At 58.8% G+C, this 23,284-nt stretch overlaps 3 protein-coding genes across 4 annotated transcripts; 1 reads left to right on the top strand and 2 right to left on the bottom strand.

The window, feature by feature from the left end:
- Positions 1–356: 356 nt before the first annotated feature.
- LOC110472190 (lipocalin) lies at positions 357–2,946 on the bottom strand. Its single transcript, XM_021533654.2, has 7 exons — positions 2,788–2,946; positions 1,706–1,845; positions 1,546–1,622; positions 1,316–1,429; positions 1,008–1,109; positions 783–808; positions 357–523 (listed from the first exon to the last, which is right to left on the bottom strand). The coding sequence occupies exons 1-6, from the start codon at positions 2,884–2,886 to the stop codon at positions 783–785; spliced, it is 558 nt and encodes a 185-aa protein (XP_021389329.1). The 5' UTR covers positions 2,887–2,946; the 3' UTR covers positions 357–523.
- A 2,458-nt stretch (positions 2,947–5,404) lies between these two features.
- C8G (complement C8 gamma chain) lies at positions 5,405–9,147 on the bottom strand. Its single transcript, XM_021533656.3, has 7 exons — positions 8,877–9,147; positions 7,977–8,116; positions 7,230–7,300; positions 6,836–6,943; positions 6,443–6,544; positions 6,212–6,250; positions 5,405–5,692 (listed from the first exon to the last, which is right to left on the bottom strand). Exons 1-7 carry the CDS (start codon positions 9,015–9,017, stop codon positions 5,679–5,681), a joined length of 615 nt encoding a protein of 204 aa, XP_021389331.1. The 5' UTR covers positions 9,018–9,147; the 3' UTR covers positions 5,405–5,678.
- Positions 9,148–9,436: 289 nt separating this feature from the next.
- FBXW5 (F-box and WD repeat domain containing 5) lies at positions 9,437–22,786 on the top strand. Of its 2 annotated transcripts, XM_021533657.2 has the most exons (9): positions 9,437–9,476; positions 10,005–10,215; positions 12,457–12,614; positions 13,228–13,402; positions 14,671–14,819; positions 16,113–16,587; positions 19,091–19,238; positions 20,290–20,502; positions 20,972–22,786. In XM_021533657.2, the coding sequence occupies exons 2-9, from the start codon at positions 10,026–10,028 to the stop codon at positions 21,216–21,218; spliced, it is 1,755 nt and encodes a 584-aa protein (XP_021389332.1). In that variant the 5' UTR covers positions 9,437–9,476; positions 10,005–10,025; the 3' UTR covers positions 21,219–22,786. The 2 variants fall into 2 exon arrangements, with proteins under 2 accessions (XP_021389332.1, XP_077644000.1); XM_077787874.1 differs by lacking the exons at positions 9,437–9,476; positions 10,005–10,215; positions 12,457–12,614 and adding an exon at positions 12,995–13,149.
- The last annotated feature ends 498 nt before the right edge of the window (positions 22,787–23,284 follow it).

The following is a 23,284-nucleotide window of genomic DNA, read 5'->3' as shown; positions in this document are numbered from 1 at the left end:
GGAGACCTCCTGATTGCCTATCGCCCCATTCCTATGCTGTCAGCCTGCTCTCCAGCAGGAAAACCAAGATAGGGAGGTTGGGGGAGCCCAGGGTGTCCAAGGGGCAGAGCGGGAGCAGATGCCCCAGTGGGTCCCTAGACTCAGGGACCCCTTTTTGTGGGACAGGACAGGTTCAGTGGCCAGGCAGTACCATGGGGCAGGGCTGTGAGTGCACATGGGGTCTCAGCCAGCAGCTCCATAGCCAGGAGCTGGGGTCAGCCCTGACCACTAACCCCAGTCCCAACCCTACTGGCCATGCTTTCCCCGCCCCATTGCCTTGTTTGGGCCTGCCCCAGAATAATCCAGCAGGCAAGGGCTGTTTTTTTAATGGGCTTTAATCGAGACAGGGATACAGGTGTGGGTTGTGAAGCCAGGGAGCGAAGGCTGCTGTGGTGCTGGGGGCCACTGGGAGTCAGATGGGTCAGGGTGGTCACCAGCTTGCGATGCTGTTGGGGCTTGGGGTGGCAGCAGTTGGTGGGTCTGCCTGGAAAAGATGAGGGGTGAGCATGGCTGAGCTGTGGGAGACCAGGTAACACACAAAGGGGACATGGGCCTGGCTAGCCTCACACTGAGTGGGTAGGCAGCCCACAGGGCTGGGTGGTGAATCCCCAGTCAGTGTGAGGAGAGCAGCAGCCCAGGGAAGGGTTGTGGAGGGGCTGGGGGCTCTGTGGGGTGATGTGGCTTTAAGCATCCCCATACCATCCCCCAAGGCTGGTCTGAGCCCCAGTGAAGGCAGGACTCACCTAAGCAGCATCTGCCATGCATTTGTCTGCAAGAGGAAGAAACAGGGAGATCAGCTCCTCTGGGACTGTGGGAACTCAGCCGCTCTGAGGGATCCTGAATAGGGGCACCCCTTGTCTGGTCCCATAGAGAGGCAGGGACAAGCCAACAGGGTCTCCTCCTTCTCAGTCCCCCTGTGGTATCTCACCCCCTACTCCCCGACACCATCCCCATGCTCCCAGTCTCACCCGTCTGGGGCAGGATGAGGATCTCGTCATCTGTCAGGCCCTGCTCCCTGGAGAATTGGGTGAACATCTCCAGGCGTCTGGGACTCAGCTCCTTTGTCCGGCCTGCAGCAAAGAGCAGGGTGAGAGGCAGTCCCTCCCATACCCACCAGCACAGGTGCACGGGCAGCCCTGCAAGGGGGTCCTGACCCAGCCATCATCCCCCCAAAGTCACCCCAGCTTGGGAAATGACCCTAACCCAGCCCTTCTCCCATGCGAAAGACAGACATCCGCGGGTCACGGACATCATGAGGGTCCAGGGGCAGACGTACTGTAGAGCAGCACCATGGTGGAGGAACCAGTGCCTTTGGAGATCTGGGTGGCCACCAAGGCATACTCTTCGTAGTTGGTTTCCACCACATGCATGTTGTGCTTGCTGCCCCAGCCTGTGGGGAACATGGGGCGCAGCTCAGCCATGAGCTCCAAATCAGCCACAAGGCAGAAACAGGGACAGCAGGACTGTGACATGTCGGGGGCTGCCCCACAGAAGCTGGTCACTCACGTGGGTTGGTGTAGCTGAACCGCCCCGGCTGCTCTGTCTTGGTGTAAAGACTGTTCCTCGTCACGCACTGGTCACCCCTGGGAGACAGAGCATCAGGGGATGCACCAGTGGCCACCCCCAGTACACCCCTCCCCGCTCACCCTCTCCCCATGCCCCATACTTGGGGTATGTGGAGGTAACTTCCAGGTTCCCCTCTGCGGTGGTGGAGATGATGGTGGTGCACATCTTCATCAGGTGCCTCTTCTCCTTGAACCAGTTAGAGTTGGAGGCCAGACCGATGCTGTACCATCTCCCTGTAAGCTGCACACAACATCCACTCAGCCCCAGCTGGGCACAGACCCTGTCTCACCCCTCAGCCCCCACCAGCCCCAGCCCACGCCACATCCCTGCCCTCTGGCAGCTCATTCCCTACAGCAGGACAGTGTCCTCATTTCACAGGGAGCTGCTACAGTTCTTGGCAACCACAAAACTCAGGAACAAGGAAATCCCCGTTTCATGACATGTCCTTCACTGCCCTTGGGTGTTTCCTTCCTCTTCACCCCAAGTCCAGGGAGTGTGACAGGACTGCCTGGCTCTGAGATACCATTTCCCTCCCTCTGGGGGTGTGAGGATGAGTCAGGACACTGGGTCCAGCATGGCTCATTCCAGTCTGGCGTATGGAGCCAGCAGTGTGATACTCCTGAGGGGAACTGCCCCCCTTGGAGAGCAGCTGTGCTGGGATCACCCTTGCAGCACATGCCAAACTCCTGTCCTTGCAGAAAGTGCCTCCCTCCATCCCCATTACCTCTCTAGGGAAGCTGTGTCCCCCAGGACCTTTCCAGGGGAGAAAGGATGTAAGGGATATCCCAGCACAGCAGCCCTTATTTTTTTGTGGCCCTGGGCTGGGGTCTTTGTTGGGGAAGGGTTCTCATGGCCCATCTCTGTGCTGTCAGACCGAGACTGCATTTCTTAGTCTCCCCTGTAAGAGCCCTGTGCATCCACACCCACTCCACAGCACAGCAGCAGCTTGGACCCATGCCTAAGCTGGGATCCTACCCCACAGCCTGCAGCCTCGATGCTGGATCCCTTCCAGAGCCACCAAACCCAGGTGCTGGGAAGTCCCCAGGATGGGAGGCTGCATGTGCACCGGTGTGAGCCTGGGTCCCCATCCACCTGCACCGCCCCCTCCCCACATTTTCAGGGCAAGGATCCCCCAAAACACCCCAAACCCCCACAGAGGTGATGCCGGTTGGCCTGTGTCACCTTGTCCTGCTGGAAGTCAGCCTGGACAGGAATGCTGTCCTGGGCATGCAGTGTCCCGAGCAGGGCCAGCCCCAGGATGCTGAGAAGTGTGGCCTGCATGGCAAGAGCGAGCCGAGCTGAGCTGAGAGCTGGAGGCAGAGCACTGCAGTGCTGGAGAGTTTGTCGAGCCCCTATTTATCGTCAGGCGTTGCGGGGGCCCCTGGGGAGCCAGCCCTGCCCCAGCCATGCCGTTATGCAAGCTGGAGCAGGACAGCGCGCTGAAGCCAAAGGGCAAGCAGCGGATCCTGTGAATGCTTCCCTTCTGTTGATACGACATATTTGCTCCAGGGTGCCAAACTGCTCTGCAGTGAAAACAGCCGGCGGCCAGCGCAGTGGCCACCCTGCCCCCAATGCTGCCGGGCTGGGGCAGGAAGCAGCCCATGGAGAGGGGCCAGAGCTGCCCCATCCACACAAGGGTGGCCTCACTTGAACTCAGAGTGGGGCTTCAGTGAGATGGAGGACATGTCCAGTGCCTGCCAGGTCCCAACCCAACCCACGGGACTTGACACCAATGCGTGCTCCTCCAAGACGCCCTGCTTTGCCTTAAGTACCTGCATCACCCAAGGAAGTATCTCTGCTGGCCTTAGCACCCTTAGGGTGCATCCCACTGGTGAGCCAGGGAGCCCCATGTTCAGCTCCCTGGGGACCAGCATGCAGCCAGATGCACCCTAGAACTTGACACCCCACCCGCCCCACCACCCTGCACCCTTTGCCAAGAGGGGCTGGAGACGCCCTCCCCCTTGGTTTGGGGTCACCAGCAGGTATTAAGGCACCCCCCTCAATCTGGGGACGCCCCTGCAGGGTGAGGGCAGGGGATGTATGCTGGGTGCCAGCAGCCATGCCCATGGGTCTGGCAAGGTTTGGGCCGGGCTGGCCATGCCAGGCAGAGCCCCAGCGCCACAGCGCAGCCCTGCCAAGGTGCGTTATGTAAGGAGCATGTTTTCAGAGCAGCTGGTTTTCCCCTGGCAGCCCCCCCGCACATTCCCTTCCCCGTGTCCTGCTGTGAGGCCGTCCTGCCCTGCACACCCTGCGCCTGCCCGGCCCCGCAGATTTATGAAAACAAAACAAAAGCTGAGGAGGCAGGACTGGACATCACGAGAGCCTAGCTGGGGCCTCACATGCTGGGCTGGGGCTTAGTCTCCCCTGGAGTTCACCCTCAGGGTGGTGGGGGGAACTCTCTCCATCAGGCACAGAGCAGGGAACACCCAGGGTGTCACTGTCATCTGGCACTGTGGCAGGAACACAAAGCCTCCCTTGCTGCTCCCCCAGCTCCCTGCCCAGGTGTCAGGAGGGGGTGCCCGATGGATATTTGGGTGGTGCTTGGCTGTCCTGGGGGTGGTAAAGCTGGGAGCCAGCCCAAGGACTTGGGTGGCAAAACTGGAGCACTTGGGGGCATAGGGGAACATGCCAACGGTGGCAAGGGGCAGAAGGAGCAGGGCTGGGGGCAGGATGGGGTATCTGGGCTCTGGGTCCTCACAGGGGCTTGACACAGACCCTTGGGCATAACCTGCGTGTTTGCACCCAGAAATGGTTTAGCCCCAACAACAGATGGGCTGAGCCGGTATGAAGGGTGTGGAGAATCCTTGGGGACCAGCCCAGCTCTCCGGGGCTCTCCCCTTACTCCCTTAGCTCCCCCCTGCCTGGTGCAGCCACTTTGGGGTGCAGGTAAAATGAGCTGGATCCACCACAGCCCAGTTCTGTCAGGCTCAGGGGCCCCCTGCACCTGGGTGGCGGGAACAGGGGCTGGCTCTGGGCACATCACATGGCTTCCCTTACATAATTCCCTGATAAACAACATGTGTTACCAGTTCCCGTTAGGATTGCAAAATGCTGGTGCTGGGGACAAAGGGCTGCTCCCCCGAGCGGGGGCTCTGGGAGGGGTGGGGATGGGGCCCTGCACCTACTTGCTGCCAGGCTGCTCCCTGTCCCCTCCTGCAGCCAGTGGCAATGGGCACCGCTCGCCTGCAATGTGTGGCAGGACGGCCTTGGCCAGGCTCCACACACAGGGAGAAGGAGTCGGATGAGGAGCTGCAGCATTAACCCTGCAGCCCCCCCCAGTCCCCTGTCTGTCTCTCTGAAAAGTGCTGGCTGTGCAGGCAGGAGTCCAGCACGGGCAGGGGCCCCTCGGGGAATAAACTCTTGCAGGGCTGGGGCAGGGGAATGGGGTGTTTTCCAGCCCTGGAGATGGGAAGCAGGATTGTGGGACTAAGATTTCCTCCCCTGGGGTTCCCAGGGGATCTCTCAGCTTTTTGGGGGAAAAGGCAGATGCTGTGCTCTATCTCAGTGCCCCAAAGCCCATGCCCCCTGTGACCTCAGGCACAGTGCTGTTCCCCTCAGTGCTGGGCCCTCCCTTGCCCCTGCTAGCTGGACCAGGAGCCACCACAATTCCACCCTGCTGTCCCACGGCTGAGGAAGGCTCATAGAGAAGATAGCAGGGGTCTGCATGGAAGGGGGCTGCACAGCCCCCCAACACCCCCATGACACCTCTCAGCCAGGAGCACATGTCCAAGGCACTGGCAGCCCATGGTGGAGGCACTGCTGGCCTGGCTGGAGCAGACCAAGAGGTGACTGGCATGTATGCAGGCTCTTCTCTGAGGTGTTTATTGGGGTGTTGCTGGCTCCTGCAGGAGAGTGGGGCACAGAGCAGAGGGGAGACACAAGCTGGGGGTGCACAGAACAAGGAGAGATGCAGCTGCCAGCACAGCTGGAAGAGCTGAGAAGGCCGAGGGCTGGCTCCAGAGCTGTGGAGCAGCAGTGGGAGCTGACAAAGTGTGGCTCAGGTCTGTGTGGCTGTGGGCAGCTGGCTGAGGTGAGGGCTGAGCTCTGGGACACTCTGGAAACTCCATCTGCACCTACAGCTTTGTTTCTGGAAGGAAGAGAAGTGCTGAGGGGCTGGGAGGGTGTCCAAGCCCAGCACCAGGGCTGAAGACCTACCTCTGCCTCACCAAGCACCAATGACCAGCGATGGAGCTGTCCCCAGGAACCCCAGCCTTCACCCCAGGGTGCCTCTGTGCCAGGACATCTCATCCCAGATCAGCCCTTGCCTCAGGAAACATAGATTCATTGAGCCCAGTCTGACCCCTGTGGCGGGTGAGCGGGGTTTGCTTTGCCACGATGTAGCTGATGCCCATCCTGAGTGATGGTTTGCCACACAAGGGCACAGGTTCTGTTCTGGGGAATGGTCTGGCATGGCCTTTCCTGTGCCAGCCCAACCCTCCCACAATCCTGGGGCAGGACCACACAGCCACGGTGTAGCATGGATCTGACCCAGTGTGCCCAGGCCACTGCCAGGTCAGGGACACCCAGCTGCCCAGTGTGGGACCAAGCCTGGCACATGGGGGCAGCCAGTGCCAGCATCCAACATCACCCAGCATCCCCAACTCACCATCAAGGACGTGAAACTCATCTGTAGAGTCACAAAACCCTGCAAGAGACAGAGCCCAGGGAGATCACCTTCTCTGGGACCTGGCACCCTCCAGCTCCTGCGCCTGTCCTGTGCACCTGTCCTGCAGGACATTGCAGGGCACAGCCCCGTCGTTGCATCTTTGTCCCTGGGGTGGCCAAAGCATCGGGACAGAACCCACACAAGCCTCCCCGAGGACCCTGTGCCACCCACCATAGGTGGGGAAGTAGTAGGTCACGTCCTCACTCAGACCCACAGCCCTGACGCGCTGCTCGAACTTGTCCATGACGGCGTCACTGACCAGGCTGGTCCGACCTGCATGCAGGGAGACACCATCAGTGGCCTCAAGGCCCTACCTGGCCCTGGCCCAAAGTCCCCCATGTCCCTACACAAGGCTCAGGGCCCAGGGGCCTTTCAACTCAGAGAAGTGGGTTCCCAGTTCCCCCCACACCTGCTCCCCCACAGCATCTGGGGACAATTCTCCAGCTAGGAGTGATCCCCATTTCAATGTTGGGTTCTCCAAGGCTTCAGCTGGCCTCTCCAGAGTCCAGCACAGTTTTCCCACCCCTGTCCTTCACCTGCCATGAGACTGGGAGCCAAACTTACTATAGAGCTTAACAGAGATGCTGCGGCCCTTTTGGTAATAGAGGATGATGAAGCTGCTGGGGTCAGCCTCACCCACCACCACATCCACTTTGCTGCTTTTCCTATGGCCTGGGAAGGACAAGAGGATAACCCAGTTAGTCCCGGTCAATCCTGGTTAGCCCCGGCATCATCCAGGGGCTTCATTTCACCACAAGCCGGGTGTACAAGGGGTGAAAATCAGAGCCAGAGTGGGACAACCCCACAGGCACCACCTGTGATGGCATCTGGCACTTAGAGACCCAAGACACAAAATACTGGGAGTGCACTGGGAAGAGGGACATTGGTACCAAAACCCTGCTGAGCAGGACTGGGGGGCTCCAGCAGCCTCCTGCCACCCCAGACCAGTCTCCCTCACCCTTCAGCACAAAGTGTCCAGGGGCCTGGGCAGAAAGGTAGTGCTGCCTGATTTCCCAGCACATCCTGTCCCTGCATGGGGAGAAGAGGAGGAGATGTCAGTACAGGCTGTGGAGAATCTTCCCGGATCCCTGCCCGCCCTGCCTGCCAAGGCACACATGGCTGTCTGTTTCCTTGAGACTGTTTTCTCCCCAGGGAAAGATGTCCCAGAGCACCAGGGAGACATTGTGAGAGATGCTGAGCCCAAAATCTGCTGAGTCCAAGGAGTCCCTGCCACCTCCCTGCAATGCTGAGTGTGCTCAGGACCTCAGGGCCCACCAAGCTGGGAAAAGTGCCCATTGATGTGCTGAAGGTCCCCATCCTCAGACATGCTGCCCCTAGGATAGTCCTAAGAGCCAGTCCTGGGCTGGGCAGCCTTGGAGCCACCACATGTCTCAGTTTCGCCAGGCTGGCTGTCCTCACACTAACCAGCCTGGGCAACCCCAGCTCAGCTTGGGCTAGTGGATGTGAGGGTGGCAGGGTGTCCATCATGACCAGGGTGCCCATCGTGGCCAGGACTTTGACTATAAAACTCCTTGGAGGGTATCCCACCCATACTTGGCTCTGGGGCAGCTCAGTCCTCTTTGGAGCCTGTGGCCAGGGCACTGGCACTGCTTTCAGAGTCCCCATACTAGGGCACTGATCCTGTTCTGACCTGCTTGCAGCATCCCTGTCCCTGCCCATGGCCCCTGTGCCTGGCATCACTCACAGCTTCCTGAAGGTGTTGATGACCAGGCTCTGCCCTTCCAGGACGGTCACTGTCACTGTCGTGGCCTCCAGCTGGTGGCTGTGCTCTGCCAGGTAGCTGCAGCGGGAGGCTATGCTGACCAGGAACCACTTCCCTGAGAGCTGCATGGCACAGGATGGCACCATTTACAGGGCCACCAGCTTGGGGTGGCACCACTCAGCCACCCTGAGCACCCTCCCCCTCACTTGGCACTTCTGCCCACAGCCTGTTCCTTAGGAACTGTTCCTGTTCCAGCCTTGCCCACAGGGCACAACTGCCCTTCACGTGCTGCTTGGTGGGTTGGTAGGGCAGAAGGAGCCTGACACGGGTGCCTAGGGGATGTCCAAGGCACCTGTCCATGGCTCACACTGCCCATAGCACTGCGGGCACCCCAGTGCCACACTGGGTGTGTGCTGGGCATGACATTAAGCTGCAGCCCCAGCTTGGCCCTGCCAGCAGAGCCCCGAGCTCAGCGCAAGCCCCAGAGTGAGGGCGGCTGCACCGGCCCTCCGGCAGCTCCAGATGGGTGAGGACGGGGGTCGCTGTGAGGCTTCGGCCCCAGCGCCTGCTCTGCGGGCAGCTGTGCAGGCAGTGCTGGGGCTGAGCTGGTCTCTGGCAGCCCTGGCTGTGTGTGCGGGGCATTGAGGGGCTGGGGCTTGGGGGAAGGGCTGGGAGGCTGAGGCGGGGGAGGACAGTGGGGGTCAGACCTGGAGGGGACGCTGGACGGGGGTGCAGGAGGATGGGCTGCACAGCCGGGTCTGGGGGAGACACCGGGGGTCAGCCCTGCAGGGGCACACGGAACAGGAGCCACCGCGGCTCCCTGCAGCCCAGCCCAGCGCGGGGCCAGCGGCTGCCCACAGACCCGTCTGCCCAACCCCTCACCTGGTGCAGGCTGAGCCCCTCCTGAGCCGCTACTTTTTCCAGCGCACTCTGGGGAGGGGGCGGCCGCCGCCGCTGCGCCGCCCTCTGCCCCCGCGCCGAAAGGAGCAGCCCGACGAGCAGGAGGGTGCGCAGGGCCGCCATGTGCCGGTGTGCGAGGCAGGCGCTGCCGGGAAGCGGCGGGGCCAGGCGGGCACGGCCGGGAGCCAGGAGCCCTCGTGGCGGCCGGACGGGGTCATCGCCGAGGCCAGCGCGGGCCGGGAGGAGCGCAGGGAGCGGGACCGGGCGGGGAGCGGGGCCGGGCGGGGAGCGCGGGGAGCGGGGCCGGCCCGGGGAGCCGGGGTGGGCGTGGCCTGCTTGCAGCAGGGCGTGGCTTAATCGCCACAGACGCGTCATGCGGGGCGTGGCCTGACCGGGCGGGGCGGGGCAGCGCTGCCGCTGCAGGGGCACGCGTGAGCGATCGCGCCGCGCTCGGCTTGCTGTGCCTGGCACGCTACGGGGAGCTCTGTGCTCGAGCCGTCGGGGCTGCGGCCGAACGCGCCCACTGATTGGGCAGCGCCGGGCGGAAGTGGCGCGCGGGGCGGGGACAGCGGAGCCGCCGAGGTGTGGGGGGAACGGCGGGGACAGCGCGGGGGGAACGGCGGGGACAGCGCGGGGACAGCGCGGGGGAACGGCGGGGACAGCGCGGGGGGAACGGCGGGGACAGCGCGGGGACAGCGCGGGGGTAACGGCGGGGACAGCGCGGGGGGAACGGCGGGGACAGCGCGGGGACAGCGCGGGGGAACGGCGGGGACAGCGCGGGGGGAACGGCGGGGACAGCGCGGGGGTAACGGCGGGGACAGCGCGGGGGGAACGGCGGCGACAGCGCGGGGGAACGGCGGGGACAGCGCGGGGGGAACGGCGGGGACAGCGCGGGGGGAACGGCGGGGACAGCGCGGGGGAACGGCGGGGACAGCGCGGGGACAGCGCGGGGGGAACGGCGGGGACAGCGCGGGGGAACGGCGGGGACAGCGCGAAGAACACCGGGCACGGCACGAAGGGAGCCGCGGGAAAGGCCCGGGGGAGCCGCGGGCTCTCGGCGGGTGCGGGTCCCCGTTCCGGGCCTGGCTCCAGCAGCACGCTCGGTTCCAGACGCGGCGGCAGAATGACACGATGGACGCGGGCTGCCCCCGGCTCCCGGACAGCGTCCTGTTCGAGATCTTCCTGTACCTGGACCACGCCGACGTGCTCTCGGTGGGGCTTGTCTGCCAGCAGTGGCGCGCCGTGGCCCGCGACGAATTCCTGTGGAAGGAGCTTTTCTACCGCTACTACCGCGTGTCCCGAGACGTGCCGCGGCACCCAGGTGCGCTCCGGGCCGCGGGGCCGATCCCGGGGGCGGCTCCTGCCGTGAACCCGCGGTGGAGCCTGCGCTCCCCCTGCTCTGCCCCCTGCCCGCCGGTGTCAGGGTGCTGGGACCCCCGAACTGCCTTGCCTCAGCTGTGTCACGGTGTCGTGGGCTGAGATGTGCACGGGAAGGGCTCTGGGTCTGCCCAGAGCCTTCAGAAAAGCTGAAAATGCTTTGCCCTTCTTTTCACAGAAGGGTTTCCTGAGCTCTCTAGGCAGGTGCTCCCTGTAGCTGCTGTCCAGAGAGATTCTGGGAGTCTTAGTGAGTCACCAGATGCTGCTGCATCCCAGCTTTCATGGGATATGTGGAATCACTGTGGACTTGGCCTTTCTGGGACTTGGCAGCCCCTCTGCTGCAGCTCTGTCTGTTCTGCAGCTGCACCAGGCGCTGCCACAAGCAGTGTTGGCAGCTCTGAGGGTGCCAGGGGCTGGGCTGTGCAGGGACACCTGTGCCTGTCTGGGGGATGAGTGGTCCTGTGACAGCACTGGGGATGTGCTGAGTCAGCAGCTGCCCCACAGCACCAGGGCAGGTTGGACTTGATCTGGACTCACAACAGGAGCTGACAGAGCCTGGCAGGGCTGTCCCTGGCTGAGCTGCCAGAAGGCAGCCGTGTGATTAGCTCTGCTCTCTGCTGAGCATCCAGTGCTGGAAGCAGTTTGGTGCAGTCTGGAAGGATGAGCTAGCTCTGTCACACCAGCTGAGACCTGGCAGCAGAAGCCCTTGCTGCCAAGGGGCTTTCTCTCCAAGCAGCCCATTCCCAGTGCGTTGCAGGGTGCAGGAGAGTTGTGCAGGGGGCCTCCAGCTGTGCTGAGGGAATTGGGTCCTGGGTTCTGAGTTGCAGTGGCTACAAAAGGGCAGAAGAAATGAAGAAATGCCAAGGATCAGGCAGTGGGAGGCTGTGGGAGGATCTCGCAGCAGGAGCACCACTTCAGAAGGGCTCTCAGGGGAGGTGGATGTCGATGGGATTCCTCCAGGCTGTGTGACTTTGCTCTTACAGACCCTAGAAGCTCCATGGGGCTGAGGATGTTTGCTTTAGGGTTTTTCTGAAGCCTTTTGACCAGGCTCGTTCTCTCCCAGCCTTCTGGAGCTGCTTAGTCAGCTGCCAGCCCTGTTCTTGAGCACTAATTAGGATCAAGCAGTTGGTGTAGCTCAGTAATGTATTCAGGCACCTCCCTGGCTGCTGGAGCTGTGGGCATCCTGCACAAGGCAGCAGGACAGGAACTGTTGGCAGGGGCTGGAGCATGAGTTTGGGGAATATCTCTGCCAGCCTGGCTGCCCTGCACAGCCTCAGGGTTAGAGGAATGATATCCAGTGGGTCTGTAAGATGAAATGTTTGGTTTGCTTGGCCAAATGGAGCCTGCACAGGCTTTTCCCAGCTGGATGGGCTGGGACCAGGAGGTCTGGAGTGGGTTGAAGCCTTGAGCAGCAGTGGGATGTGCTGGCAGCAAGTTGGTCCTGCCTGCATTGTGTTCCAAAAAATCCTTCAGTTCTGTTCAGTGTCACTAGGAAAGCTGGCCCTTGTCCATATACATGTCTAATCCTCTTTGCTTCTCTGGGATTTGCTGCTACAAGAAGTCTGTAGCTGCCTGGCTGGGCCCTGCATTAAAATTTTCTTTATTTGCTTTTTATTGTCCATCAGTAAAAGACTCCCACGAGTGTGCCTCAGAATGTGCTTAGCACACTTCTGTTCTCTTTCATTTTTTCAAGTCTCTTATCTCATGGAGATGTTTTCTTCCTGGTCCCAGACCCTTTCTGGAGTCATCTTAAGTCTGTGTTAGACAAGACAGAGGTAATCAGTGCAGAGCTGGGTATAGTGAGGAGCAGCTTCCCAGCTTCCCTCTTGTCCCACCTGGTTGATTTGGTTGTTCCTTCTGAGGACTGTTGTGTCCTGGACAAGGTTTGTCCCGAGGCACCTCTGCCCTGGCTATTCCAGCAGGGGCTGTGCTGGTTTGGAAAGCAGAAGTGTGGTGTGGAGCTGTGTGTGTACTGGAAGAAAGGGGTGTGTGGGAGTAGGGAAGCTGTTGAGGAAAATGCTGAGGGCTGGTAGCTGAGCTGCAGCCCTGGGTTGGTGCCCCAGCAGAGCTCCTGGCCTTGCTCTCAGGAGCCAGGATTGGTTTATTAAAGCCTGATGCCATGTTTAGCCCAGCTCTGCTTCCCTCCACTCATGCTTCTGTCCCGTGTCCCTGGTCTGTGCTGCAGGTGCTGTCTCATGGTACGATGAGTTCCAGAGGCTCTACGACACCATCCCTTGCGTGGAGGTGCAGGCCCTGAAGGAGCATAATGACCAAGTTTTGCACCTGAGCTTTTCCCACTCTGGCTGCCTGTTTGCATCATGCTCTAAAGACTGCACAGTCAAGGTAAAGTGGTAGGTGCCCTGTCCAGCTCTTGCAGCCTTGGTCCAGTGGGGCTTAGCCCTGAACAGCCTTTGGGATGTCTGTGGAGAGGTTTGACCAGATGTCCCTGGACTTGGGCTGGTTCCTGTGGGTGCTGAGCTGTCTTCTAAGCCATAGAACTAATGACTTTTGCAAATGTAGCCTTGAGGGCTGTGTGTTCCAACTCCAGCCTGAGTGTGTGTGGAGGTGGCCAAGGTGCTTTGCTTTCTAGGTGCAGATCAGTGTCCTGTTGTGCCCTGGGTCTGATGAAGACTGGGGAGATAATGATCTACTGGATCATGTCTTCCCTGAGTGGTTGTCCTGGAGGAATCTGTCTGAACTTACTGGAAACCCAGCTATGATAGCTCCATTCACTGCCTGAGCACCTTCCCCTCTGGCCAGTGGAGCAGCAGTTCTCCTTTTGGCCCCTCTCCATTTTCTGTCAGGGGAATGGACAGGGATGTGGTGACAGGGAGGCAATTAAATGGGGTTTTTGATACTGTTTGTTTTTCATGTCCAGGTGAGTACTGGCAGAACAGATAAAGCAGAACCACTCTCAGCCTTCTCAGCAGCTTCCTGACTGTCCATCTCTCTGTAGATCTGGAGCAATGAGCTGGACATCTCCCTGCAGCACAGCTCCAACATGAGGCCTTACAACTGGAGCTACACCCAGTTCTCTCAGTTCAACTCCGATGACTCCCTCCTGCTGGTGTCCGGTGTCTTTGTGGGGCCTCACAACTCCTCCTCTGGGGAGATTGCTGTGATCAGCATGGGTAAGTGGGGCTTCCCTGGGGCTCCCTGGGGCATATGAGTGCTGAGTGAGGGGGTTTCCTTCTTCTTTGGGTGGGCAGTAGCCTTGTCTCAGCTTGTCCTGACTCCTGAGCTATGGGGTTCCGGTCACAGTTCTAGAGGGAAAACCTCACAGACAGCCCTTAGCTCTATTCAGGTCATACAGCAACACTTCAAGGCAGTGTTTTGTGTATTTACCCTCACTTTTCTTCTAAGTGCCAGTCTGGGCAAGGGTTATCCACATCACTCATCTTGAAACCCCTGCCTCCTGCATATGTGCTGCTTGGCAGAGAGCTACAAAAACCCGGATTGGTGTGGGTTGGAAGAGGCCTTAACGCTCAGCTTAATCTAACCCTCTGCCATGGTAGAGACACCTTCCACTATCCCAGGTTGCTCCAAGCCCCAGTGTCCAGCCTGGCCTGGGACAGTTCCAGGGATCCAGGGGCAGCCACAGCTGCTCTGGGCACCCTGTGCCAGGGTCTGCCCACCCTCCCAGGGAATAATTCCCAATTCCCAATATCCCATCCATCCCTGCCCTCTGGCAGTGGGAAGCCATTCTCTGTGTCCTGTCCCTCCATCTCTTGTCCCCAGTCCCTCTCCAGCTCTTCTGTAGACCCTTTAGCCCTGGAAGGAGCTCTTAGTTCTTAACAGAGCTTTCTCTTCTTCAGGCTGGGCACACCCAGCTCTCTCAGCCCATCTCCAGAGGAAAGTGGCTGCATCCAGCTCTCAGGTCACCTTTGTGGCCCTAGTCTCCCCCTTAGGTCTCACAGGGCTTTCTGAGGTGTTGTCACCTGAGCCTCTTTCACTTCTGCTGCAGTTCTGTGTATGAGGCTTATTCCCACTGTGTTACCTCAGCATCTTTGTGCAGCGTCCCGCAGTACCAGCGATCAGGAGTGCAGCAGGAAGCAGGGGGAGGCAGGAAGCTGCCTTGGCTGGAGAAGCCCCAAGCTGCAGGGATAGGAGGGAAATTCTGTATGTGTTTAAACTCGTTTGTGTCCCCAGGACCTGCTCTGGGCCCTGCTCAGGGAAGGGGCGGGAGGTTGAAGTGCTCTGGCTCCGTGCACTGCCCTGTTATTTTGGTTTCCTTTGTGCAAGGTATCATCACACATCTCTGGAAAAAAGAGAAATAATCTGTCTCTAGCAGTGGCTGGGAGCTGGATAGGGGTTGACCTCTCCCACTTCCTCTGTCCTGCACTGTTTCTCCAGGGCTCTTGCTGCAAGTCACTGCCTCACACTCATGTTTCCCTTCCAGAGAACTTCACGCTGCTTTCCAGGGTGAGGAATAAGCCCTATGATGTGTTTGGCTGCTGGCTGAATGAAACCAACTTGATATCAGGAAATCTGCATCGGATTGGACGCATAACCTCCTGCTCAGTGCTGTGGCTGAACAATGCTTTCCAGGTGAGCTGCCTTCCTTCCAGCTTCACAGGCAGTGCAGCTTCCTGCTGGCTCCTGGGGGAGGGAAGGATGGCTCAATCCTCCTGTCCTCCCTGTTTGTCTCCTCTGACTTGCCTTCAGGATCCTGAGCTCGAGGCAACCCTTACATGAGGTTTCTCCATACTCAGTGTTGTGGTACTCACTACAATAGTCTAACTCTGCCCTCAGATCTCATTAACTTTTGCCACATTAATTAGGCTGAGGTGTTGGCTGCAGTGCTCCGCAGCATGCATTGCCCAACAGCAGGGCTGCTGAGGTCCTTGATAGTCCGAAGCTGGTCCTGGGACTGCTGTAGCCTGGCATGTGTCCCAGCAATGGCCCTTCTCCCACAGGGTGTTCATGTGAGCTGGAGGCTGTGCTCAGTCCTGCCTGGCCTTGCTGAGGTTTCTTGGGCCATGTGCTGCCTCTGATTCCATGATGAGACTTGGAGAGCTGTGTGCTGACCTCAAGCTGCTTGTTCATTCCCTAGCACTTGGGGTGCTGAGTTATATTCCCCATGTTTTGCCTGTGTTTCAGTGCCACACCTGCACATCCCCATGTTTTGTGCTTTTAACAAGATACTGACCCCAGGTAAAATCCTCTGGTAGCAGAGACCCTTCCCACAGCCACATCTCCATACTACACTGAGGCATTACACCTTCCATCCCCGAGAGGCCAGGAAGGACCTTGCCCATTACAGGGGTGTGGGAGTACAGCTGCAGGCTGGGAACAGTGAGGCAGAGAGAGACCTGCTCTGTGTGTCTGGAGCAGATACCAAGCTGCCCCTGAGGGGTACAAGCATACTCCAGGACCACAAGGATTCTCTGCCACTGCTGTTGTGGACCAGAGGGATCCCACTTCATGCTTATCACAAAGGCCTGTTCCTGAAATCCGTGTCAGTCGCAGAATGTAGAGTACTCTTGAGGTGGAAGAGACCCACAAGGATCAAGTCCAGCTCCTGGCCCTGCACTGTGAAGCACCAGGTAGCACCAGCTGCTCACGGTGCTACCTGTATGGTGACAGCAGGGCTGCCCAGCTGCAGTGCTTCCTTGCTGCACTGCTGCCTGCGTGCAGGAACGTTTTCTCTCTCTGTGTGTCCATTCAGGATGGGAAGGAGCTCAGTAGAGCTGGCAAGCCTGAGGCCTGTTCTTATGTCAGTGCCCCATGCACAGTGTGGGGGCCAGTGTCACTGCGCTAGCCCAGGTCTTGGTTTGAACTGTGGGAGTGACTTGAGGTGGTTCGGGGTGGTTCCTGCTTATTTCTTCCCTCTGCTCACAGGGCATCGAGTCCGAGAATGTGAATGTAGTGAAAAGACTGTTCAAAATCCAGAACCTGAATGCCAGCACCATCCGGACCGTGATGGTGGCTGACTGCAGCCGGTACGATTCCCCAGATCTGCTCCTGGACTATGAGGAGCAGCTGGCTGCTTCCTCCACCTGCCCAGTCTTTGATCTCGGCAGTGATAGTGAGGAGGAAGGGGCCAAGCCCAAGGCGCCTCCGGAGCCAGCTGTGCAGGAGCTGCCGGGTGCCGGGGCTGTGCCGGCAGCGCAGGGGCTGCAGCAGCTCTTTGATGGTGTCATGGAGGGCCGCAGGAGGCCTGCCATGACCGAGACACAGCTGGAGACAGAGGTGGCCGAGCTGTTTGTGCGAAACAGAACTAAACCGCCCGAGCCAAACCTGCTCCCCACAGACAGCAAGACAAAGTACTTGATCTTCACCACAGGATGCCTCACCTACTCCCCGCACCAAATAGGTAAGGCTGGGTCTGTGCCTGGGACAGCCAGGACTCCCTGGGGTCCTGGGCTGCAGCTGTGCTTGGGATTTGGGTCAGGAAAAGACTTGGTCTTTCTACTTTCTGTTTGTGAGGTATGAGCTGGGGTTTGCTCTGGCTTCTGAGAGGCCCCATCACTGAGGGGAGTTTCACCTCCTCCACTTGCCTGAGGGTTGTTTTGTTGCTGCAAGCACGACACGTGGCCAAAATCATGGGAAGGGCTGAACAGAAAAGCAAGAGGAAGCTTCTGGTTAAGGACACCAGCATGAGCAGCAGTGGGTGCAGGGCAGGACAGCAGTTGCCCTGGAGGTGTATGTGGAGGGATGTTGCCCCTGTTCTCTTGTGGGGGTATACAGGGCTGGTCTAAGTAGCCTGTTGATGGAATTGATGTGTGAGTCACTTGTGCAGTGCCCCTGCCCCTTGCCTGCCTCCCTTCTGCCGTGGGTGGGAGCACCTTTACATGGGCATCCAGCCTCAGTGAGACACTTGGGACTGGGGAGTTTTCCAAGGGGATTATTCACTGCCCCAGCCAGTGTTTGTGTGATGAGCGAGGTTGGGCAGGTTGCAGCCTGCTCCATTGTACTGGTGGGGTGCAATGTGCTGTGAGTGCAGCATGCACCAGGCCATGGCATTGCTGGTGACCTTGTCCTGTGTTAGGATGTCACTTGCTCTCACCTCGGGCACTCCTGTTAAGACAATAGGTCTAGCAGGGCCTGAATTTACAGGAAATCCTGCAGGGAGCTCCTCAGTGGGAAGCAGGAGCAGGGAGATTGGCTGTTTCCCCAAGAGACCCTAAAGCTGGCATAGAACTGGAAAAGACCAGGAGTGTGGGGAAGGAGGGAGGTGTTCCCAGACATGACTGCTGTGAAGCCAGACAGTTTCAGTTCTTCTCACTGCTCACACAGTTACAGTCTTGCTTTCTTGCTCTCCTGACTTTCCCATTACGTGGTCCCAAACCAAGGCGGGGGAAGGCAGTTTCCAGTTGCTGTAAGCAGCTTAGTCTTTGCCCACCTCAGTTAGGAATATGGCCTGGACTGAATGAGCTTCATGCTTCTGCCCTAGGGCTGGGTTTGCAGACAGCCAGGGTGACTCAGCCCTGGGCTGAGCTGAGGTGGCACCTGGATTCCCTGGGTTGAGTCAAGGCTATCTTGCAGACTGCAGCCTGCCACACATTGAGGCAGGACCTTTGGGCTCCTGAATTCCTCTGCAGCCTCCCAGGGCTGAGGGATTTGTGTGATGCCTTTGAGCTCTGTGACTTCCTGGCTGGCAGCCAGCACTTGTAGTACAGGCTGCTGCTTGGAGGGCTGGACACTGGCTCAGTTCTTGTCCCACCATGAGTCACTGCAGTGTCGTTTGCCCTTTGGTTTGTGTGCAGAAGTGGCCCTGTGCACCTGCTGTGTGCCCACAGGACCTGAAGGAGCTCACTCTGTGCTCACCTCTCACTCTATGCAGTGCTGCTCCAGTGTGAGCTCCTTGAGTTCCCATTTCTCATGCTGATTCCAGGTTGAGCACCCTGTCCTGCTGACTCATGTGTGTTTTAGTTTGGAACAGGGAGCATGGTGCTGTGGAAGTGAGGATGAAGATGCTGGTGAGCAGCACCAGGGGGGTGGAAGAACACCAGTCCTGTCCCAAAGGTCTCAGGCTCAGGGGCAGAGATATTTGGAATGGCCTTGAACTTGAGCTGTAGTAAGGCGTCACCTGTGTCTTGTTGGGCTGCAGGAAAGGGTGAAAATCAAAGGTGTTGTTAGCAACTCCCGCAGAGGGGGGCTGGGCTGGGCCGGGCCCCCTTCCAGCTCCCCCTGGACCTGCTGAGGATGAAGCCTGTGTGTGCACAGAAGCTACTGAGGCTCACAGGGATCCTCCAGGAAGCCGCTGGGGATGGATCATTTGTGGATCCATTTGTGTTTTGGACCTCTGCAGAGCTGGAAGAGGACAGGGCTTGACCCATCACTTGTCTTATTTAGTCAGGAGGTTCAAAAGCTACAAAGCACTTGAGCACAGTTTGGGTTTAAATGTCTGTTCTTTGAACTTTCTGGGACAGATCCCTACCTGCACGTGACAGTGTCAGGGGAAAATCCTGCCACAGCCAGTGCATCTGCTGGGCTGCTCAAGGCTGGCTACTGTAGAGAATGGGCCCAGCCCAGGGAATCATTTAGGAGAAAAACCCTTCTACAACTAGCATGTCTCCTGGGCCAGCGCAGCTTCCATGTGCTCCAGAGATGGGCTGAAGCAAGGTTTGGCTGTACCTACAGGCACTGGGATCTCCCTATCTGGGGTTGGATGTGCCAGGACCTTGCTCATGGGCGAGATCCTGGCCCAAAGCCCACCTGGTGAGTTGAAGGAGCCTGGCCAGGACAGCAGCCTAGCAAGCTGGTTCTCCTTTCTTAGCTGCACCAAGGGAAGCCTCTCCCTGAAGCCTGGGACCTCCCCCTGCCCTGCTGGCAGCAGCCTGTGGAACTGCCTCCCTCTGCGTTCTGTCCCACAGGGATTAAAAAGATCCTGCCCCATCAGATGACGACCGCAGGGCCGGTGCTGGGGGAGGAGCGGCGCTCGGATGAGTTCTTTGACTCCCTGGATCACGTCATTGACATCCATGGGCACATCATCGGCATGGGCCTCTCCCCTGACCACCGGTGAGCACAGAGGGCTTCAGCAGCTGCCAGGGTGGGCAAGAGCTGCTGCTCACAGGCTCTGTGAGGTGGCCAGGACATTAAGTGGTGGATGGATTGGGTGCCTGCTGATCCAGGTAGTGATGGTGTGTTACTGCTGTGCTTTGCCCCTAGCTGTGGCAGGAATGTATTCCTGAGCCAGCTTGGGACAGGATGACTCCTAAGAGTGGAGGAGCTGCCCACACCAATGTGTCTTGTTCCTGAGGTAGATTATCCATAGAATTCTAGGATGGTTTGTATTGGAAGGTAGCTTAAAAACCATCTAATCTCGACCCCCTGCCATGGGCAGAGATACCTTCCACTATTTCAGGGTGCTCCAAGCCTTGTCCACTTAGCCTTGAACATCTCCAGGGATGGGGCAGCCACAGCTTCTCTGGGTAATCTCTGCTAGGGCCTTCTGACCCTCATAGGGAACAATTTCTTCCCAATATCCTATCTAACTCTGTTCTCTGGCAGTGGGAAGCCATTCCCTGTATCCTTTCTCTCCATCCCTTGTCCAAATTCCCTCTCCAGCTCTTTTGGAGCCCCTTTAGGCCTTGGAAGGGGCTCTGAGGTATCTCTGGAGCCTTCTCTTCTCCAAGCTGAACACCCCCAGCTCTCAGCCTGGCTCCAGAGCAGAGAGGTTCCAGCCCTTGGAGCATCTCTGTGGCCTTTTCTGGAGTCCAGCATCTCCACATCCTTCTTGTGTTGGTTGCCCAGAGCTGGAGGCAGCTCTGCAGGTGGGGTCTCTCATCTGAATGGAGCAGGGAGGCAGAGTCTCCCTTCACGTGCTGCCCAGAAGACAGCCCCATCCTTAAAGATAGTTTCAGTGAGATTAGAGAGGTGTGACCTGCCCCCTAGAGTCACCTTTCAGGTGCAGTGGTCCTTTCCAGACACAGCCAGGAGTGTTCCAGCAGCCTGTTCCCTGTTTCAGCCTGGATTTCAGTGAGCTGGGCTGCAGGATCCATCCCTGCTGTTCCAGGGGGCTCTGTGAGCTCTGGTGCAGTGCAAGTAACCCCTCCCTGCCCTCCCCAAGGTACCTGTATGTGAACAGCCGGGCCTGGCCACGGGACTGTGTCATCTCAGATCCGATGCAGCCGCCTCCCATCGCTGAGGAGATCGACCTGCATGTCTTTGACCTGAAGACCATGAAGGAGGTGAAGCGAGCGCTGCGCGCCCACCGGGCCTACACACCCAATGAGGAGTGCTTCTTCATCTTCCTGGATGTCAGCAGGGACTTCGTAGCAAGGTGAGGGGGTGGGCAGGATCCTGATCCTGCATCTGGGAAGGCCCAGGCCTGTTGCCATGGTGAGGCCAGGTGAGCAAAACACTCCTGTGTGTTGGAAACAGAGCAGGGAGTGGGATTGGAAAGAACAGAGGGACTGACTTGGAAAGTGCTGATAAAGGGTGGCTGCCCTGTTCCTGCTGTAAATACTCTGCTGTAAATCCCTGAGGAAAGGGTAAATCTGGGGCTGTGGTGTGTCTGGTGGCAGGTGGCAAATGCCTTTCTTGGGGCTGCAGGTGCTGTGGGGTGAGCTGAGGGGCCCTGGATCTAAGAGGGAGATGCCTGCGCAGGATGAAGCTCATGGAGACAGGGGCTTGCATATCCTCTGTGCCCGTCCCTGCAGAAGGACAGGGGTGGGAAGGGCAGGGTGTTGGGGCTGCTGGGCTGGCACTGGGACCAGTGTGACACCCTGACCGCTGTCTCTCCACCCCAGTGGGGCAGAGGATCGACATGGCTACATCTGGGACCGGCACTACAATATCTGCCTGGCCAAGCTGCAGCATGACAATGTGGTGAACTCGGTGGCATTCAGCCCGGTGGAGCAGGAGCTGCTGCTGACAGCCAGTGATGACACCACCATCAAGGTGTGGCGGTCCCCACGGGCCGTGCGCATCCGGCAGGCCAGGAGGCCCCGGCCCAGGAAACTGCTCTTCTCCTGGCTCTTGAACCAGAAAAGCTGAACCCAGGTACATCTGCTCCTGCAGCTTCCTCACTGCAGCACCTCCTTCTGAGCTCACAGAGCCCTGAGCCCTGCACAGAGATGAGCTCTAGGCACACAGATCCTATGGCTGAGCCACAAGGGGCCCTGGCAGCAGGAATCGCCTCCTCCTTGAAGCATGAGTTTCAGACAGGACATAGGAGCTGGGGCCCTGGTGTGGTTCTGCTGGGCAGCAGCTGAGCTGGTCACTGCAGGGTGGGCTCCCACAGCTTCTCACCAGCATTGCTACTTGGGCATAGCTCCCTGGGTGAGCTCTGGGCACAGGGGACACTGAGGCATGTCCAGTGTGGGATTGTGTGAGCTGGGGACATGGCCAGCCACACTGGGAGCTGCCATCTGCAGAGTGTTTGGCAGGAGCCATGGTGCAGCCGTGCTGCCTGACTGCAGGACTCTCTTTATATTGCCGTTTTATTAATGTGTGTTTGTCCCAAGGCTCCATGACCAACTCGTCTGGCTGCTGCGGAATGTCAAGTGCCTCTGCCCCATGGCACCTCTGCCCAGGAGGGCAGCAGGGACTGGGAGCAGTGAGGGGGCAGCAGGGCCAGGGCTGGGAGCCTGACTGGCCCGTGCTCTGTGTATTGGTATTGCCAGTTTCCAAACTTGGGAGGGGGGCAGGGCTGGTGGTCACATGGCTGTGCCTGTCTTCCTCTGAGTAGCACTTCAATAAGCTGTGGATTGGGAACGTATTCATTGTGGTGGATCTGCTGTCCCTTTCTGGGGTACCTGTGAGGACAGCTTACCTCCTGCCCATGCTACCCAATCATGGTAATTTAGGTTCTTTTGGTATGTTCTCTGTGAATAGGTGTAGGCACCCACAGGTGCTGTAGGTATTCATTCACCTGCAGGTGATGGGGATGGAGCCCTCCTGCCTGCAGTGACAGCTGAATAAGCTCCCTGTCCTTGGGGCTGAGCTGCCATGGAGGGGGTCAGTTCCTCCAGGACCCCACAGGAAATGGGGACGGTATGGACTCAGTGGTGCTCACTGTCTGTCCCTTGAGCTTCTGGTCCCTGTAGCAGGTACCCAAATGTCAGAGTCTAAAATTAAGCTCCTAATCTTGACCTGGCCTCAATGGGGGGCCCTGAGAGCTGCTGTTGCTCCTGGAAGCAGGGCAGGGAAGGAGCCGCAAGGGGAGGCATTTTGGGGCCCCAGGGCAGGTGCCTGTGCCATTCCCAATCTGGGGTTGTTGATAGACCTGACGGAGGTGGCAGCTTCTGTCACAATGGCACTGAGGGCTTCAGCAGCCTCTGCAGCAGGAGGGTCAGCACCTGTGTCCTGCTGTGCCCCAGCTTCATCCAAAACCCCTGTACTCAGGTTTTCTGTCATGAAATTAGGGGTTCTTTCCTGTGTGTGCACACAGGCTCCATATCCTGCTCTGTCCAGTCACACAGTGAAGGAACAGCCTCCCCTTCATCCCCCAACTGTGAACTCTCCACTCGTGGCTCGGTGCAGCAGCGAGCAAGGCACTGAGGTGTTGTTTGTACTGAGTTTTGCTCTTCACTCTGGCATTGAATAAATACTCTGCTAAAGCATCTCTGCAATGTGAGCTTGTTTTTCCAAGCACTGCTCTGCTGAGGCACAGCTGAGGCCAGGACTATCACAGGGCTGGGCTGGAGCACTGCAGGAGCTGCTGCCCAGCCTGTGGTTACCTGCCCTGGCCAGGGGAGTGTGGGAAAAGAGCTGTGAGCAACAGGAAAGAGGCAGGGGGCTAGCCAAAGGGCAGCAAGCATCCATGGCAGCCAGGGCTGAACACTGCAGGCTCCAGGACAGGCCAGGGGCTAGATCCCTCCTGGATTTATGTTTTTCCAAGCACTAACAGGCACGGAACAGGTAAGCAGAGAGCTCTCCAATGCTGTTTGGCATTCCTGTGCCACAGCAGCCTCCTGAGCTGCAATGCCACTGGCCCCCTCATTGCCCTTTGCATCTCCCTGGTGCAGCAGCTGTTGTGGTATGAAGGGGGTCTGGGGGCTTCCCAGAGGGGACAGGTACCTGTGGTCATCCCTTCGTTTTGTCTCTTCCATACACAGTGG

Source organism: Lonchura striata, chromosome 22, assembly GCF_046129695.1.
Source record: "Lonchura striata isolate bLonStr1 chromosome 22, bLonStr1.mat, whole genome shotgun sequence".
Taxonomy (NCBI): Eukaryota; Metazoa; Chordata; class Aves; order Passeriformes; family Estrildidae; genus Lonchura; species Lonchura striata.
Note: the sequence above shows the minus strand (reverse complement) of the source record. Positions and strands in the feature narration are given on the sequence as shown.

What these genes read in the sequence shown, in the direction of transcription:
- LOC110472190 (XM_021533654.2), bottom strand. Translation starts at nt 2,886, where the DNA reads ATGCAGGCCACACTTCTCAGCATCCTGGGGCTGGCCCTGCTCGGGACA. An exon ending in GTTCAGCTACACCAACCCAC is followed by an intron (nt 1,430 to 1,545) that starts GTGAGTGACCAG and finishes TGTTCCCCACAG; the next exon opens with GCTGGGGCAGCAAGCACAAC. An exon ending in CACCATGGTGCTGCTCTACA is followed by an intron (nt 1,110 to 1,315) that starts GTACGTCTGCCC and finishes TCTTTGCTGCAG; the next exon opens with GCCGGACAAAGGAGCTGAGT.
- C8G (XM_021533656.3), bottom strand. Translation starts at nt 9,017, where the DNA reads ATGGCGGCCCTGCGCACCCTCCTGCTCGTCGGGCTGCTCCTTTCGGCG. An exon ending in ATCAACACCTTCAGGAAGCT is followed by an intron (nt 7,301 to 7,976) that starts GTGAGTGATGCC and finishes CTCCCCATGCAG; the next exon opens with GGACAGGATGTGCTGGGAAA. An exon ending in CTACTACTTCCCCACCTATG is followed by an intron (nt 6,251 to 6,442) that starts GTGGGTGGCACA and finishes TGTCTCTTGCAG; the next exon opens with GGTTTTGTGACTCTACAGAT.
- FBXW5 (XM_021533657.2), top strand. Translation starts at nt 10,026, where the DNA reads ATGGACGCGGGCTGCCCCCGGCTCCCGGACAGCGTCCTGTTCGAGATC. An exon ending in AGACGTGCCGCGGCACCCAG is followed by an intron (nt 10,216 to 12,456) that starts GTGCGCTCCGGG and finishes TCTGTGCTGCAG; the next exon opens with GTGCTGTCTCATGGTACGAT. An exon ending in GGCTGAACAATGCTTTCCAG is followed by an intron (nt 14,820 to 16,112) that starts GTGAGCTGCCTT and finishes CTCTGCTCACAG; the next exon opens with GGCATCGAGTCCGAGAATGT.